The 17,266-nt window shown below is 64.8% G+C and overlaps 3 protein-coding genes and 1 non-coding gene across 6 annotated transcripts; 2 read left to right on the plus strand and 2 right to left on the minus strand.

Moving 5' to 3' along the window:
* Nucleotides 1–15: 15 nt before the first annotated feature.
* WFIKKN1 (WAP, follistatin/kazal, immunoglobulin, kunitz and netrin domain containing 1) lies at nt 16–4,345 on the plus strand. The gene is made up of 2 exons (XM_030300157.1): nt 16–2,126; nt 2,813–4,345. The coding sequence occupies exons 1-2, from the start codon at nt 1,956–1,958 to the stop codon at nt 4,289–4,291; spliced, it is 1,650 nt and encodes a 549-aa protein (XP_030156017.1). The 5' UTR covers nt 16–1,955; the 3' UTR covers nt 4,292–4,345.
* Nucleotides 4,346–4,753: 408 nt separating this feature from the next.
* On the minus strand, nt 4,754–6,897 carry METTL26 (methyltransferase like 26). Of its 2 annotated transcripts, none has more exons than XM_030301304.1 (6): nt 6,220–6,897; nt 5,893–6,069; nt 5,682–5,741; nt 5,238–5,305; nt 5,056–5,134; nt 4,754–4,976 (listed from the first exon to the last, which is right to left on the minus strand). In XM_030301304.1, the coding sequence occupies exons 1-6, from the start codon at nt 6,414–6,416 to the stop codon at nt 4,946–4,948; spliced, it is 612 nt and encodes a 203-aa protein (XP_030157164.1). In that variant the 5' UTR covers nt 6,417–6,897; the 3' UTR covers nt 4,754–4,945. The 2 variants fall into 2 exon arrangements, with proteins under 2 accessions (XP_030157164.1, XP_030157163.1); XM_030301303.1 differs by having other exon boundaries at nt 5,907–6,069; nt 6,220–6,880.
* Nucleotides 6,836–6,906, minus strand: TRNAG-CCC. Its single transcript has one exon. It is a non-coding gene; the product is annotated as a tRNA-Gly (tRNA).
* Nucleotides 6,907–11,511: 4,605 nt separating this feature from the next.
* On the plus strand, nt 11,512–16,552 carry MCRIP2 (MAPK regulated corepressor interacting protein 2). Of its 2 annotated transcripts, XM_030301314.1 has the most exons (5): nt 11,519–11,635; nt 11,738–11,855; nt 15,482–15,609; nt 15,840–15,941; nt 16,172–16,552. In XM_030301314.1, exons 1-5 carry the CDS (start codon nt 11,584–11,586, stop codon nt 16,240–16,242), a joined length of 471 nt encoding a protein of 156 aa, XP_030157174.1. In that variant the 5' UTR covers nt 11,519–11,583; the 3' UTR covers nt 16,243–16,552. The 2 variants fall into 2 exon arrangements, with proteins under 2 accessions (XP_030157175.1, XP_030157174.1); XM_030301315.1 differs by lacking the exon at nt 15,840–15,941 and having other exon boundaries at nt 11,512–11,635.
* Nucleotides 16,553–17,266: the final 714 nt, after the last annotated feature.

The following is a 17,266-nucleotide window of genomic DNA, read 5'->3' on the forward strand; positions in this document are numbered from 1 at the left end:
TGACACCCCCTCCACGCCTGGCCTGGACGGCTGGTGCGCATCTGGCTGTGAGGGCTGAGCGTGGCTGCACTGCCTTTCCTGGTGGGCCGGACGGGTGCAACAGAGACGCTCTGTGCCGCGCTGCCTCCGAGGGCAGGAACACCCTCGATGTCCGTGGGTCCAGGGCCTAACTGCTGAGTTCGCTCCGCTGCCTGCGAGGGTGGTGGGCACAGAGCCAGGGATGCAGCGGATGACTCGGGATCACCACCTGCCAGCGCTCAGCACGGCACTACCCGGGCCTGGAGTTGGCGCCCTCGCCGGAAAGCCACCAGGCGACAGTGCGTGAGGCTCAGTCCAGGGCTGTGGTGGGCACTGGGGGGTTGGGAACGATCACTCTGAACCTGGCAGCCCCACGCTCGGGGACCCGGGCCTCTGACCGCAGCTCTGAGGGGCCGTCCTGGACCCCGTGCCCACAGTCCCCCGGGATGCATTCTCCGTATCTGGGCCGTCTTCCGGTCTCACGCTGACCAGACACGGCTTTTATTACTCTGCCTCCTAGGTCATAAGGTCAGACGTGGGGTCATGGGATGTTTTCCATCCCATCTCAGAGCAGATGCTGGTGGGGCCCCAGACCCTGGGGAAGGGTTTGGAAGGGCGGGTTCCAGCGGCTTTGTCCTGTTTCGCTGCATTAGCTCTCCCTGCCAGCCCTGCCAGGGAGGGGCTTCCGTACCCGTCTGAGGGAAGGCTCCTCCTCCCAGGCGCTTGTGCAGCTCCCAGGAAACCGCCCCCCCCCCCCATTTCCAGGGTGCTTTGTAGGTGGCCTTGGCCTCTAGGGACTGGCCCCACATGGGGCCACAACCACTGAAATTCAAGTCCGTCCGAGTAGATACACCCAGTGCCTCGCTCACACCAGCCATGTTTGCAGTGTTTGCTGCCTGTGCGACTGGGGGCCATACTGGGGGCACACAGTTCCCTCCCTGCTGGTCGTCACGGGACCTCACTTCGGTGGCATGAGCCTTGTCCAGTTGTGGAAGAGCCTGGACCAGGGCCATCCTGGGGGCGGGGGCAAAGGCCAGCCCTGCATTGGCCTCCCCCAACCCTCATCTGCTGAGGGTCACCATGGAAAGGCCCAGGCCGAGTTCACTGTGCACCCCTGTGCTTCAGGGACCTCACCACTAACTTTAGAAAGGGTTTCAATTTGACCCCGAGACCCGTTGGCAGGTCGTGACCCTTCTCCCAGGAGAAGGTTGTGGAGTTTTTCCTGGGAAGGAACAGAATGCTTACTCATTGCTGGGCTGAACACGGTACCCCTGTGCCTCTGTCTTGTCTAGAAGAAATAAATCTAAGGAAGGGGCTGGCCTGGGCCTGCTTGGGGGAGACCCAGGCCCTGGACAGCTGGGGCAGGTTGGAGAGCCGGAGGGGGTTGGCCAGCCTGGCCCCCTCCCCTGACCTGGGCTGGGAGGGTCTGAGAGGCAGCTTTGATCCCAGGGCCCTTCCATCCGAAGCCCAGCGCGCCCAGAGGGAGGAGGGGCTCCAGTTACAGTGTCCCCTCCCCTCCCCTCCCGCCGCAGCCAGCCCTTCTCTGGCCCTTCTCCGCCCCTTGGTGACCCTCGCGGCCAGTGTCTTCTGTGCTCCTGGGCCTCGGCCCCTCCCCAGCTCTCCTCCCCTCCCCACCCCCTGCCCTGCGCTGACCACAGAGGGGCCAGGCAGGGGAGGGGCTGGCGCCGCACGCACAGACTCAGAGCTGGGAGAGGCCCGGAACCTACCCAGCCCCTCGGACTGGGGTGTTGAGACGAAGCATCTGCTGTGGGCTTAGACCTTGGGGGTGAGGGGAGAGCCCCAGGATCAGCTGGGGGCTGGAGGGCAGGGGCAGCGACCACAGGCCTGGGGAGGCAGATGCCTTCAGGGAGGAGGCTGGGCAGGGCCTGAGGAGGGACTGGTGGTCACATCCCCCACCCCCTGTCCTGGCGGTCCCCATGCTGGCCCCGAGGCCACTCCTGCTGCCGCTCCTCGTGGTTGGGCTGACCTTGGGGGCCAGCCTGCCGCCAGGACCCAGGAGCCACCCAGGCGTGTGCCCCAACCAGCTCAGCCCCAACCTGTGGGTGGATGCCCAGAGCACCTGTGAGCGTGAGTGCATCGGGGACCAGGTAAGCAGAGGCACCACCCCCGCCGGCCCTCGTTGGGGGTGGGGGTGGGGGGCTCAGGGCATCTTGGCGGCTTGGTCAGACCCTACCCCTGCACCCAGGCCTTGCCCACAGAGGGGGAACCCAGCAGCTGCACTGCGGGCCCCCCCCCCCCAATCCTGGGCCCCAATCCTCAGGCTCCCCACGCTCTGCTGCTGGTTTTGGGCTGCTGCACATACGAGGGTCCCAGGGAACACCCCCAGTCTGCGCCTTCACGCGTCTGAAGATTAAGAGCCCCCTCCTCACTCCCCGAACCCACCTGCCCGCACCCTGGGACCAGCAAGCCAGAAAGGCAGGGGGCCATGCGGGACCTCTGCCCCGCAGCCCTGCAGTGGCCTTGAGCACGTGGTGCACGCCCCGCCCTGGGCCTCGGTTTCCTCGTTTCTGCGGTGAAACCTGCCCTGTAGGGGGAATGTCTGAGGACGCAGTGAGGCTCAGGGAGACGACACCTGTGACGGCCCCCTAGACGGCGGGCAGCTGTGGCTCACTCTAGAGAACAGGAGGGAAACTTCCGCAGACGCGCTCAGCTTCCCACGGGGGGGACAGGTCTGGGAGGGGCAGCAGGAGCTCGGCCCCCCTCCCTCTGGACAGGCTGCCAGGCAGAGCTGGGGTCCCCGCTGAGCTGCCCCCGCCCCCCCCCCCCCCCCCAGGACTGCCCGGCCTCCGAGAAGTGCTGCGCCAACGTGTGTGGGCTGCGGAGCTGCGTGGCGGCCCGCTTCCCTGACGGCGGCCCTGCTGTGCCCACGCCGCCGGCCTCCTGTGAGGGCTTCACGTGCGCACAGCAGGGCTCCGACTGCGACATCTGGGACGGGCAGCCCGTGTGCCGCTGCCGTGACCGCTGCGAGAAGGAGCCCAGCTTCACCTGTGCCTCCGACGGCCTCACCTACTACAACCGCTGCTACATGGACGCGGAGGCCTGCCTGCGCGGCCTCCGCCTGCACGTGGTGCCCTGCAAGCACGTCCTCAGCTGGCCGCCCAGCAGCCCCGGCCCACCCGAGACCACGGCCCGCCCCACGCCCGGGGATGCCCCGACGCCACCCGCCCTCTACAGCAGCCCCGCCCCGCAGGCCGTGTTCGTGGGGGGCACGGCCAGCCTCCACTGCGAGGTCAGCGGCCGCCCGCCCCCGGCCGTGACCTGGGAGAAGCAGAGCAACCGGCGTGAGACCCTCATCATGCGGCCCGACCAGATGTACGGCAACGTGGTGGTCACCAGCGTCGGGCAGCTGGTGCTCTACAACGCCCGGCCCGAGGACGCCGGCCTCTACACGTGCACCGCACGCAACGCCGCGGGCCTGCTGCGGGCCGACTTCCCGCTGTCGGTGGTCCGGCGGGAGCCGGCCGGGGACGCGGCGCCCACCCCCCCTGACCCGGCCGAGTGCCTGCCCGCCGCGCAGGCCTGCACCGGCGCCCCCTCCGGCCTGGTCCTCTGGCAGTACGACCCCCAGCGCGGGGGCTGCATGACCTTCCCCGCCTGCGGCTGCGAGGGCGGCGGCCGGGGCTTCGAGACCTACGAGGCGTGCCAGCGGGCCTGCGCCCGCGGCCCCGGCGACGCCTGCGTGCTGCCGGCCGTGCAGGGCCGCTGCCAGGGCTGGGAGCCCCGCTGGGCCTACAGCCCGCTGCTGCGGCAGTGCCACCCCTTCGTCTACGGCGGCTGCGAGGGCAACGGCAACAACTTCGAGAGCCGTGCGAGCTGCGAGGACGCCTGCCCCGTGCCGCGCACGCCGCCCTGCCGGGCCTGCCGCCTGCGGAGCAAGCTGGCGCTGAGTCTGTGCCGCAGCGACTTCGCCATCGTGGGGAGGCTCACCGAGGTGCTGGAGGAGCCCGAGGTGGGGGGCGGCGGCATCGCCCGCGTGGCCCTGGACGAGGTGCTCAAGGATGACAAGATGGGCCTCAGGTTCTTGGGCACCAAGTACCTGGAGGTGACGCTGAGCGGCATGGACTGGACCTGCCCCTGCCCCAACGTGACAGCGGGCGACGGCCCCCTGGTCATCATGGGCGAGGTGCGAGACGGCGTGGCCGTGCTGGACGCTGGCAGCTACGTCCGCACGGCGAGCGAGAAGCGTGTCAAAAAGATCTCGGAGCTGCTCGAGAAGAAGGCCTGTGAGCTGCTGAACCGCTTCCAGGACTAGCCCCCCCCTCCCCCCCCCCCCCCGCCCCCAGTGTCTGCCCACCCTGCCTTCCTGTCCTGCTGAATAAAAGCCTGACCTCATGGCCTGCGGGTGCCGGACCTCCTGGTGGGACCCTCACCCCACTCAGCCTGCCTTCCGGCTGGTAACCCGCTGCCCGAGGCGGCGCTGGCTCCTCGGGAGCCCCCCATGTCCCTGCAGGAGCACAGGCCGTGACCGGCCCGAGATGGGCACCTCCTCTCGTGGCAGCAGAGCCAGGCAGCCAGCTCAGTCCCGCCTCGGCAGTCCCTGAGCTCTCCCCCTTCCTCTGCTGCCGGAGCGGAGCAACACGGTCCAGGATGCCCCCGAGCCCTGACTCCACAGGCCAGACCCCTCCCACCCCTAGTGCAGAGCCCCTGGAGACAACAGCCTGCCCACCCGGCACCGCCAGAAATGCTCCCAGGAGCAGGCGCGGTTAACATCAGCGATGAGCAGCGAGAAACACTTTATTCCCAGGTTCTAAGCAGCCCAGTGGCCACCAGCCAAGAGCCCCCAGACCAAGCAAGGGCAGCCCCCAGGGCCCAGCCCTGGGAGGCAGGGGCTGGCATCTGGGTTTATTCCAGAACGGGTCTTGGTGGAGACAGAAACATGCAGGAGAAAGTTACTCTTTCCGGAATATCAGGCACTTATTGTTGGCTGGCATGTCCACCTAGGGAAGATGTTTCGGCTGGAGCAGCTGCCCCTGGTCCCCAGGGAGGTCACCTGTGCCCCCAGCCCTTCCCACCTACCATCCTCTCCAGGAGCAGGCCACTGGCTTGGCCCAGGTCCTCCAGAAGGGCTGTGTCCCGCAGCCCCCACTCAGGGTTCCTGCAGTGGGAAGGAGGTAGGGGAGAAGGTGGAGTCGTGGCTGGGGGGTGTCACCTAGCCCACCTGCCCTCCCAGCCAGGCCCCCCACCTATCCAGCTCTGACCTGCATCTAAGAGTGAGATCAAAGTCCACGTTACTCTGCGGGGTGATCTTCCCATTGATGGCATAAGGCTGTGGAGACGGGAAGACAGCTCTGCCGGCCACCCACAGACACGGGGTCAGCCGTTCCTCAGCAAACAGACCGGCATGCTGGCACTCAGACAAAGAAAAGAACACAGCCCTCCCTGCCCCCAAGATGGGGGACAGCTGAGGACCAGCTGGTGAGCCAAGGGGTTGCAGGGAGCCTGGCAGGTGGCCAGGAGGGAGTTCGAGAAAGAAGACACCGGGTGGGGTTTAACGGTGACAAGCAGTGGTGGGAGAAAGCAACCGAAAATACCGAAACCAAAATGAGAGAGTCCCGAAAGGAGAGCTCAGCATAGACTGGCTGGGATCGGGGCCAGGACTGGCCTGCCAGGGGAGGCCCACCATCTCCGGCAGGGACACTAACCCCATAGGTGATGAGCAGCGCCTTGGGTTTGAGCAGGTGTCCTGCTGCTCTGAAGAGCCCCTGGGGAGTGAGAAAACAGGGCACCGCTGAAGAGCGTTCTCTCCCCCACGCACCTGAAAGAGCCCTCAGTGCCCCATCTGAGACGCGGGGCAGACCGCCGCCCTGCTCCCCCTCCTGCTGCACCGGGAGGGGTGCTGCGTGGCCCACAGACCTGCTCCCACAGACCTCGGTGCAGTTGAGGGGGCTGATGTGGATCATGTTGATGCAGAGCAGCAGGTCCAGCGACTGGGGAAGGATCCCGCCCCAATGCTCCCAATCCCAGGTCACGTCCAGGTACAGCGGGGCCTTCACGTTGGACAGGCCCTGAGCCTGAGTGGTGGCCGAGATGCTGTGGAAGGGCAGCACCTGGTTGGGGGACCTTCGAGGGGTCTGGGTGGCGCGAGGAGTCTGGACAGCGGGACGGGCCCCGCTCCACCTGCCCTTGCTTCCCGCCCACTTTCACCAGCCGGGACCCGGCCTTCCGGGAGCCCTTCCGCACCTGTCCAGGCAGCGCTGGTCCACGTCGGACGGCTGCCACTCGGCGTGGGGGAAGGCCCTCGCGAAGTGGGCCGTGTGTTGGCCGGAGCCAGAGGCCACCTCGAGCACTCGAACGCCGCGCTGGGCCGGGTCCATGTACTGCCGCAGCACACGCAGGATAGGCTCCTTGTTCCGCTCTGCGGCCGCAGCCACCAGCATCGCAGCAGCTCAGCCGGCCCGCGGGGTCGCCGTACTCCGTCGCCGCGAGGCCCGCCGGGAGCCGTAGTCCGTCGCCGCGAACCCTGCCGGGAGCTGTGGTCCGGCCTCCCCAAAGACTACAATTCCCAGGAGGAGGCGCGCAGCGCGTTAAGGGGCCCGCAGCCGCGGGAGTCGCACCGGGAGCGGCAGCCAAGCCGAGGGGACTGGGCAGTGAGTTGGGGTCACCGGTTTACAGGTGACCATCAGCTCAGCGCCCGGGTGTCCGTGGCCGCTCTGGCATTTTCAAAGCTCTTGTTCTCTGAAATCGTCTCGTTCGCTCTGCACTAGAATTGGTGCTTCCCCGGTTCTGGTTTTCTTTTGAAATTGCAGTCGTCAGCGAGTCCGTCTAGTCGACATGGGGGAAAACTAAAACAGACGCTTGCGCCGCCCGGGAATCGAACCCGGGTCGCAAGAATGGGAATCTTGCATGATACCACTACACCAGCGGCGCCGTTGTCAAGCTTCCTCCCCGCGAGACTTAAGAGATGGTGACGCACCCTCCCCTCGCGCAGAAGTACTACGGTGCATGCGCGCTGCCTCGGGGGAGGCCGGCCCCTGCGCACTGCAGCCGGCAGCCGCGGTGGGAGCACCGATCTTGGCGGGGTCCGCGTGCTGGGGGATCTCGCGGCGTCGCTTGGGCGCCCAGCGCTAGAGAGGAACGAGGGGGCCTAAGGGAGGCTGGCTTGAGGCCCGGATTCGCGCCGGCGCCGTGGAAACCATGGCAACCGCGGGCGTTCGGTGGGGCGGGGCCGGGGCGGGGCTCCTCGTGGGCGGGGCTCCCTGCGGGCGGGGCCGCGGGCGAGCGGGGGGGTCCTAGCCGCCGGCCCCGCGGTCCTGTGCTGCTCGGGGCTTTTCCGGTGAGGCTGACCTGAGCAGCGCTAGCCCAGGGTCCCCGGACGTTGTGAGGGGGTCGGAGCCCTATTTGTTGTGTCCAAGGTGTTTTCCCCGTTGACGGCTTGGGGCCCGTGTCTCCTAGGGGCCCTGTTCTGCAGCCGGCCAGTTTATCTTTGGTGGGCAGCTTCTCACGAGTGAGATCCCCAAACCCGACTGTCACTCTGGCCAGAGCTCAGATGGTGGCCCTGACCCGGGCTTTAACCTGGGATTGTCGTGGAGGGGCCGAGATGTGGGTTTCGTCAGGGGAGGATGGCAGTCTTGCAGCTTAGGCCGGGGAAGTGGTGTGGGGCTGGCCATTCTGGACAGGCCCCCTGGGCCAGGCAGCTCGGCTGGCATTCTGCACGTGACCACCATTTCACAGCCCCGGCTTTCCTTTCCTGAATGCGCTTTTGCCTCCAGCCACGTTGGGTGTACTCTGCATTTTCCTTGTCCTTCCATGTGTGGGCGCGGAGAGGAGACTGCTGTTTGTGCATGACAAGCCCCTTTCAACCTTACCTGGGTTCCCACCAAGCAGGTGACCCTTGGGCCTTGGGGGCTGGTGTTCGGGGGACCCAACCTGTGATTAGCAGGTGGGAGACCGAGCTGATCACCCAGGACCGATGATCTCATCAACCACACCTGTGTCACGGGGCCTCCACAAAGACCCCAAGGGAAGGGGCTCGGGAGCCTCCGGGCAGGTCAACGGACACACGGAGTTGCCGGGAGGGTGGCGCGCCCCCGCAGGGCCTGGAGGCTCCCAGCCCCCTCCCCACCCCTTGCCCTGTGTGTCTCTTCCATCCCTGTTCCCAAGAGTCCTATCCTTGACGAGGGACCAGTAAACATGAGTGAGGGTTTCCCTGAGTTCTGTGAGCCGTTCTAGCAAATTATGGAGGCTGAGAAGGGGGGGGGGGGCGTGAGAACCCTGACCGGAGTTAGAGTTGATCGATCAGAGGCACAGGTGACAACCTGGATTTGTGACTGGCATCGGAAGAGGGGGTGGTCTCCTGGGACTGGGCCCTCAGCCCCGGGGGTCTGCATAATGCCGGATAAGAGTGTCAGAATTGAGTTAAGTTGTAGGACACCCGGTCAATGTCTGCAGAGAACTGCTTGGCGAGGAAAACCCACACACTTGGTGTCTAGAGTGTTCAAAGTGCAGAAAACGTTGCTTTCTTTTACACCAGATGTTCTCTTGGGACGGGGAACCTGACTGACCGGTGTCCCTGCTTCCTCCATGCCCTATGGCCCTGCTTCAGAAGCTGTCCAAATGCCCAGCAAAGTCTTCCTTTCAACAGTACTTGACCTTAGGTTGATACCCGCCTGCAATATTTGTCATTCCGGGCTGGACGCCATGAGAGCTACCCCCTGCACTGGGCGCTCACCAGGCTCTGACCTGGAGAAGGCAGACCTGCAGCCTTTCCTGCGTTGTGTAGGTGAACACGTGCACATGCCTGTGAAGGCTGGTGTGCACACTTGTGAACGCACACTTTCTGGAAAGTCATGGATGTGTGTCACATGGATGTGACTCTGGGAGGATCCCGGCCCCCCAGCAAATGCTGAACGGTGGACCCCTGGAAGTGTCCCCTGACGTAGAAAATGTTGGGGTTCGGCACTGACAGTCAAGAAGGAATTCTTGAGATGTGTTTTGGTGCAAAAAGGTGGTTTTATTAAAACACGGGAATAGGAAATGTGGGCACAAAGAGCTGCACTGGGGTCGTGAGGAGCGATGGATTATGTACTTTCAAGTTGGGAGGGGCTTAGAGATAGTATAAGTCTCTAAGAAATTTTGGAAGCAAGGTTTCCGGGACCTCGAGGGGGCCAGCTGTTGTTAGGAAAGGGTCATTACTACTGTCCAATAAATCCTAGTCATGAAACCCTTCAGGTGTAGATCAGCAGGCCATAAGCTTGGAGTGTGGTTGCCAACATGTATCGTGGGCAGGAAAAGACAAGGGAAGTTTCCAAAGGAATTTTTACATGTTAAAGTAGACTTCTAGGATCGGGGGTGTCAGGCTAAGGTTGCCTTTTGCCCTTAGCAAAGCGTCATCATGGAGGCAGCTGAGCTCCCAGAGGAAGGTCACTCTGCCAGTTTCAAGGACTTGTCAATGGGCTGTAAGTTGTAAGGAAATTTCAGTTTTCCTTTGCCTTTGGTTCCCACATCATCCCCCCCCCCCCGCTCCACCCCATGGCCTGTGCTCCGTGGGGCCTCCCGAGGTGGAGGTTTTGTGTCCTGAGGTGGAATTTGGCTCCCAGGCAGCCCTCTTGAGCTTCTCACCCACTGTGTGGAAGTTTCTGTGGCACGGGGCACCTTTCCAAGTGTTTATCCACATGACAAAATCTCTAGTGCCCAGAGAGCCATGAGCAAACAAGACATCCCCTGCCCTGCTGCCCACCCCGATGGGGGTGCACGCTTCCTCCCTCGCCCTGCCCCCCCCCCCCACTGCACTTCCTATTTCCTTATCACTGCTTCCCTTCCCTTGGCTTCCTGGAGCCAGCGTAACAAATCACGCCAAGCTGGGTGGCTTAAAACAACAGTAAAATATTTTCTCATGCTTCTAGAAGCCAAGTCCAAGGTAAAAGTGTCTGCTCACTCCAAAGGCCCTATAGGAAGATGGTTCCAGCTGCTGGTGGCCGCTGTTCTGCATGCTGGGTGAGGCCCCACCCCTCTGTCTAGCTGCCCCTCTCCAGCTTGGGGATGGGATCCCAGCTTCTCCACCAAAGGCCATGTTACCGGCCCCTTGCAGGGGGTTCCCAGCCAACTTGCCTTCAAGGACAGTGTAGTCTAGGGGAAGGGGAGTGAGTCTGGGGACAGAAACTTCAGCTCCCCAGGCTCCGTCCCAAGCTAGGGTGTGTCCTGGGGGCAGCGAGGCTGAGCCTACATCTCTGGGGGAGACCAGCCCTGCTCCCTACAGGTGCCTTCCTCCTGCTGTCACTCCCCCGCCCCCCACTGGAGCTAACCCCTCACAGTTCCCACTCCCCATGTTGTGCTCTCTGCCTGTTTCAGCCCTGCTCTGAAGGGGAAGTGTAGGGAAAGTGGGGCTGCATTTGCTCCAGGGCCACTGCCCCTCTGGTGGCAGCTCCCGGACTGAGACATGGCCCCACTGGACTCCCCAGGCCCTGGTGCCTGCTGCATTCAGCCTCCTCAAATACTTGTGGGAACAGTGTAGGAGCCCCGTGGGAGCCACACAAGCCTCGGGGGGGGGGGGGGATTCCAAGACCCCTGGACAACTCTGGACAGAGTGTTTTCTTGGGTGGGGGGATGTTAAGGATTGAATTCAACCAAATGGAGGATGAGGGGAGCCTTATGCTGAGCCCACCAGGTCCTCGGGCTCCAGAGTGCCCTGGTTCCCCGGCCTCAACCTGAGGAGCTCGGAGCAGACTGTGAGCTAGAACGGAGGAAGCCTGCGGGTGGGAGGCCACCTGGCCCCTACATTCCAGGCAGGCCTGGTCCCCAGGCAGCTCTGGAGGGGGACCTCTATGCCTCCAAGAGGGCGGGAGTGGGAGGTAACTGCTCCCTTCCAATTGGAGTTAAACAGGCAAACCGGGCGTCCTCACCCACCTTCTCTCTCCCCAGGATATCACCCTCACACTGGTCCCAGTCTATAAGGGGCCTCCCCTCCCTGAACCTGGGTGGGGACCCTGGCATGGGAGGCTGAGTCAGGAAATGGAGTGCACCCACTATTCCTGTCCCCTGGAGTGGAAGGGAGATTCCCAGGGCGTTGGGTCTCTGCCCAAACCCAGGGGGTGGACCCACTTTTTCTGGTCTCTGGCCCAGCAGTCCCAAGACACAGGCCCAGAATGCCCCGTGATACTGGCCCAGGCCCACGCAGGCACCTTGGCCGAAGCTCCCCGACAGGAGTGGGGGCAAGCCTTGGTTCCAGGGTCCACACAGAGCGTTCCCAGCGCCTGCCAACGGCCCCGCCTCCCCCGCGGCTCACCTGGCCTTCAGGCGGCCGAAGGCCGTCCCAGGCCTCAGAACTCTTCCTCTGCCTTGGCCTTAGGCCATGCGGGGCGGGGCGCTGGTTACTGCGGCCCCGGCCGGCCTCCCAACGGCCCGACCTCCGCCGCGTGCCCCGAGGCCGACCGGTACGCGCGGGCCCTTTAAGGGCCGGGGGCGTGTAGCGGCCCGCCCCCTCCCCGCCGCGCCCGGCCGCCGGTTAAAGGGGCCGCGCCCTGGGCCCCCGCCGAGTGCGAGCCCGGGCGGAGGGCAGGGCAGGGCGTGCGTCCGGGCGAGCGCGCGGGCCTGCTGCCCGTCCGCACCATGTACACCATCACCAAGGGGCCCAGCAAGCTGGTCGCGCAGCGCCGCACAGGTGCGTGGGGCGAGGGGCCGGGGGCGGGCAGGGCCGCCGGGGGGAGGGTCCGCGCAGCGACCGCCCAGCCTCGGCGGCGGCTGACGCGCCCCGTGCCCGCAGGTCCCTCGCAGCAGCAGGTGGAGAGCAGGCTCGGCGAGCTCCTGAAATGCCGGCAGCCCGCGCCGCCGACCCCATCGCCCCCGCGGGCGCAGCCGCCGGGACCCTGGCCCCTGTCGAGGTGAGACGCGTGGGCCGGCCGCCGCGGCACAGAGAGGGTGACCTTGGGGAAGGTTTGCGGAGACCCGGCCACATGCCCCGGGAGGGCGCGGGGGCGGGGCATCCGACCCCGCCCGCGCGGGCAGCTCCGGCTTCCGCACCTCGGCGCCTCCACCTCACCTGGCACCTGGCTGGGTCGGAGGGGCCGGGCTGGATGTGCACGAACCCCTCTCCCGCGCTGGCCCTGTGGGATCCTGGCGACCCCGAGCGGGGAGGAAGCTGTCCAGCTCCTGGATCGGAGGAGCTCCACGCGGCTGACTCACATGCCCCGGGCGACCTTGGGCGGCAAGGCCGAGGTTTGAGGCGAGCTGCCCAGGAGGACAAGAGCGAAATATCCCCGGGAGTGCTGGCCCTGAAGGCCTCCTGGCGCTGGCCCCGTCCTTGCGGAACCGGCTAGGGGAGAGGGTGCACGTGGTTCCCTCTGGCCCTGCCAGGCCACTGCTCTCCTCTACCCTTCACCCACAACACCCTGGCTGGGCACTGGGAGGCCTCCCACAGATGGTCAGGGCTTGCTGGAAGCTGCGGTTTTCTGCCTTTTTATGATCACCAGTTTTGCCAGCCTACACCCCCTGTGGCCACAGGAATGGCAGTCCCAGTCAGTTTGGCCTCCACGTGACCTTGACCTGAAGGTCAGATCCTCTCCATCTCCCAGAGCTGAGCCTTTTACTTTTTTGTCTTGACTCTGGGCCTGTGGCGTCACTTATTCTGTGCATTTCCTGGGCCCTGGGCTTTCTTCTAGGCCCACAGAGGCCTGAGGCCGCCTGCTCTAGGGCTGTGTGTCCAGGCAGCAGATAAACAAGCTGGCATCGCTGAGGAGGGTGCAGGTGACGGGCGCCTGCCTGGGGGGGGCATCCTGTGGGGATCTTTCTGGACCGAGACTCTTCCCCGGGGGGCCTTCTGCTGGGGGCCGGTTGACACTTGGATCCTAGTGGTGAAAACGTTCTGGGCCGGCCACAGGTGTGTCGTGGGGAGACAGGTGAACGGGGCCTTGGGGGGTGACTCCTGGGACCCAGGCTGAGCTATAATATTGCCTTGTGATTTCAGCTTGGGTCCTCACAGCGGCCCTACTGCCCAGAGGAGTAAACGAGACCTAGGCATGTAGCCACCTCTGGTCACCCAGGCAGACAGTCTGGGACCCAAGTGGCCCAGGCGCTCCACCTGGAGAAACTTACCACCATCTGCCCGTTGTCGCTGGCCCAGGGCGCATCCGGGACACAGCTGGCAAGTGCTAGGGGAGAAGATGGGACAGACAGCATAGAGCCCTTCAGACCCCCAGGAGGCCTCACCTTTGTCCTCATCTGGCCCTAGCCAGTTGGGCACACTGCAGCCTGCCAGGCCAGGGGGGTGCCGACCAGCCTGGCCTGAGGGAGCGTGTCCCTCAGTGTCCCGCTTGTGTAGGGAGTAGTGAGGCACGCTGTGTGCTCGCTGGGCCGGCCCACTCCCTTCCCAAATCACTCCCTCTTTTGGAGCTGCCCCTGCCCCCAGTCCCAGTTGCCTTGAAAGGACCCTGTCAGGAGGCCAAAGCAGCCTGTGGGTCCTCCCTACCCCCTCTCCTGCACCTTCTCGGGGCCCCCCCTCCAAAACGGCTGCAGCGTTCCTGTTGTTCTCTCTGCTGTGCCTTTGTACTGCCCCAGCATCCCGCACCCTGACTGGCCGGTGAGAGAGGGCGTGTCTGGGCCGCTGCCGCATCCTCTACGCCTGGTGCCCTACAGGTGTGCCAGGTGTCTGACCAGCTAAATATACAGGCTGGGGTTCCAGCCAGGCATGGGTCTGGGCACTGGCCGTGGTGGTGAACAGGCCACGTGGGTCTGTGCCTCTGAGGAGCTCTTGCTCCCAGCGTGAGACCGACGGGAGAGAAAACATCAGTGGAGGCGATATCCGTCCTTGGAAAGAAAATAATATGACGCCGCGTGACCACCTGTGGTCATGTGAGCAGGTGGGGGAGGCGGCCTGGGGGTTTTACTGAGCTGTGGGCTTTGAGGTCAGACAGGTGTGCAGTTAAGTCCTGAAACTGCCACCCATACGCAGCATGTGACTTTGGGCGGGTCACTTCCCTCTCGAGTCTGGGGCCCTGGGCTGGAAAACGGGTGGGCGGTTGACCTCAGGGGTCGGGGAGGAGACTGTGTGACAAGATACCCAGGTAGGCCTGAGCAGGGGCCCTGGAGCATGCCTGGGGGCACCACCCTTGGGAGCAGGCACAGTGTGGCCTTCATCTACAGGTGCACGCTCGAGCCAGTGTCCTTTCACCAGAAGGCCTGTGGAGGGGCCTTACGTAAATGACTCCAGGCAGCAGGCAGGTGGGCGCCTGCCCCTCGGGCCCCTACGCAGCCTTGGTCAGGCCACCACCGTGGTCCCTGTGATTCACAGCCTATGGCTGCAATTCCCTTTTTTGTTTTGCTTTTTTGATGTCCGGCCTCCACTTTCCTGGAACCAGCAGCCTTTGTGGGGGCGGGGGTGGCAGGCGAGGGGCTGTCCGAGTCAAGGACAAACCTTCACACCCCCTGGCTGGTGCAGCTCAGGCCTGGGAGGAGCCCCGCCCCTCTACATTTTCTTGGGCCACCAGACCCTGCCGGCCCAGAGCTGGCGGGACCGGTGCCCCTCAAGACCCTCCTCTTTATTTTAGTGGCCCTCTCAGCCAAGGAGGACCCCCGAGCGGCGGTGGGGCACCTGAGCCCAGGAAGGCGAGCAGGCCGGCGGGACCGCGAGTGCCTGGCGGAGTGGCACGTGCAGCCCAGGACTCCCGGCTCCCACCTCCTGCTGTAGGTGCGGGCCCCGCCCCCTCCACGGCCCCGTCCTGGGCTTTGTGTGTGCAGGGCCAGGCCAGCTGCCGCCAGCTGGAGCGGCCCATCACCGCCCTGGGCCCTGCTGACTGGGACAGACCCAGCGGCTCCCTGGACATCCCACACCCAGTAGGCTGAGCCCCGGGCTCCCGGGGACCGCCTCTTCACTCAACATTCCCACCCCTGTGGGCAACAGCGGTGTCTGGTCTGGGGCCTGCAGGGTTGGGCTGGGGTTGTAGTCACGCCTTCCCGACCCAGTGGTCTTCGGCCAGACCATCACTTAGGGCTCATCCCCACGGAGCCTGGGGCGGCCAGGAAGAGGGAAGGGCTCAGACCACCTTCTTGTTTGGGTCCTTCCTCCCACACTGGGGGTAATGGTGAGACGGAGAAGCTTTTGTGGGGGAAGAAGATGGCCGAGAATTGTGCTTGGGACAGCGTGACCCGGCAGTAGCTTAGGTCAGAACAGGGGCTGCCGGAGGCCTGGCCCGTCCTGGGGAGGCGGGATGCAGGTGGCAGCAGGGGTGCCCGAGAGACCCTTGGACAAAGAGCACCTGTGTGCCTTGAGCAGGGAACCCTGCTGGGGATCTGGGACATGGCTGGGGACCGCAGGTGTGAACTGAGCTGCTGGGGGCTCGGGCCTGTGGGGAGCGGCCTCGACCACCCCTGCAGCCGCCCTGAAGTTCAAGGAAGTGCCTGGGCTGGGCCCGGGCCCGGGGTGGGGGGGTGTGGCCTGAACCTGCTCCTGGAGCTTTGCCGGGCATCACCTGGGCTCCGGACAGTTGCTGACTGGCTCCTCCCCCCTCCACAGCCCGGGGCCAAGGCTCGTGTTCAATCGGGTGAATGGCCGGCGGCCCCCCGTCACATCTCCATCCCTTGAGGGGACCCAAGAGACCTATACACTGGCCCATGAGGAAAACGTCCGATTTGTGTCTGAAGGTAGCGTTGAGGCCCGAGGGTGTGGCTCGGGCCCCTGTTCCTCTCCCCCACTGCCACCTGACTCAGAGTAGCCAGAGGGCCGGGCCCTTCCTCGACTCTCTATGTGTCCCATGACCGTCCAGGGGACTGCCTGCTCCAGTTCTGGGCTGGGGTCCAGGGTGGCCACCAGGCTCTGGGCGGAAGACAGGATGCCAGGGCCCTGGCTCAGTCCGACTGCCCTCTCCCCACAGCGTGGCAGCAAGTGGAGCGGCAGCTGGGTGGTGGCCCAGCTGGCGAGAGTGGGCCCAGGCCCGTGCAGTATGTGGAGAAGACCCCCAACCCCCGGCTGCAGAGTGAGCCCTCCCCTGCCCTCAGGGAGTCCCCCCCACTCCCTCTGACCCTGACCTGGGCCCTGCTGGGTTCTAGCCCCAGGGGATTGGGGAGGGCGCTTGAACTTGACCCGCGTTTTCCTAGCGCTTGCTACATTTGGGCCTGGGTGAAGGGCTTGCGGTCAGCTCACAGGGAGAGACACTGACCGACCTGGAAGGCAGCGTCACTGCCCAGCCTTCTACTGTGCCCGCAGACTTCGTGCCCATTGACCTGGACGAGTGGTGGGCGCAGCAGTTCCTGGCCAGAATCACTAACTGCTCCTAGCCACCTTGGAAGGAACCGCTCCCCTGCAGGGCCCAAATGAGCCTCATGGTGGACCCCTGCCAGGAGAGGACCGCGGCGCCCTGATGAACTGCTGAGGCGGGCCATGCTCCACCCTGAGCCCGGCCAGGCGCCGGCCACACCTGAAGTGCCAGCATTTGGACTTTTGCACCTGCTGACCCCTTGGCCCGGCTGTCCCATGCTGCCAGGGGCTGAAACTGTCTGACCTCAATCCTGCTCACTGTGCCCAGGGACCAGCCCCTAGGGCTGGCAGGGAGGAGCTCCAGGCTAATAATAAAGTCGAGAAACTGCCCTTTTTGAGTGGCTGTTACTTGGTGCGTGGGGGGTGGGGTCAGGGTCCTCCTGTCCCTGTGCCGCGTCCAGCCCGACCTTTCCTTGGCTCCACGGTGCGGTTCTGCCCAGTTCTGGCCCTCCTGGGTCCTGACAGAGGTGCCGGGGCCCTGGGCCAGCTCCTCTTCCTTGGATGTCACTGGACCTACCCTGCACCACCCGGCTTTCTCTTCCCTTGGCAGGTGCTTTACCCCATCTCCAGACCCACAAATGTTACGAAACTAGCCCTGGGATACAGTCCCAGTGGCTCGGGGCTGGGGCCGAGTCTCAGGACGCCTAGTCCTGTCTCTTAATACCCCAGAGCTGCTGGACACTGAACACAGGTGAGTTGCCCTGTGAAACATTGCTTTGCTTCTTGGGTGGGAGGGGTTGCCTGCGGCTGACACGGGACCGAGTCGAGTACCCCCGGTGTGGACGGCATCGCTAGAGGGCTGGAGGCAGCAGGTGGAGCCCAGTCTGGGCCGTCGGTGGGTACGGACTAATTCTGCCAAGCGCGTTCCCACCACACATGGTGTTCCCGCTATACAGGTGGGCCCCAGAGAGGCCCCTCCCAGGTCCCCACAGCTAGACTTGCTAGAGCATCCCCGCAGGGCCCCGGCTTGAGAGTGGCCGCAGAGGCCCGAGGCGCCCGAGAGGATGCGGACAGCGAGCCAGGAGCACCCTCCGGCCGTGACCC

Source organism: Lynx canadensis, chromosome E3, assembly GCF_007474595.2.
Source record: "Lynx canadensis isolate LIC74 chromosome E3, mLynCan4.pri.v2, whole genome shotgun sequence".
NCBI classification, from domain to species: Eukaryota; Metazoa; Chordata; class Mammalia; order Carnivora; family Felidae; genus Lynx; species Lynx canadensis.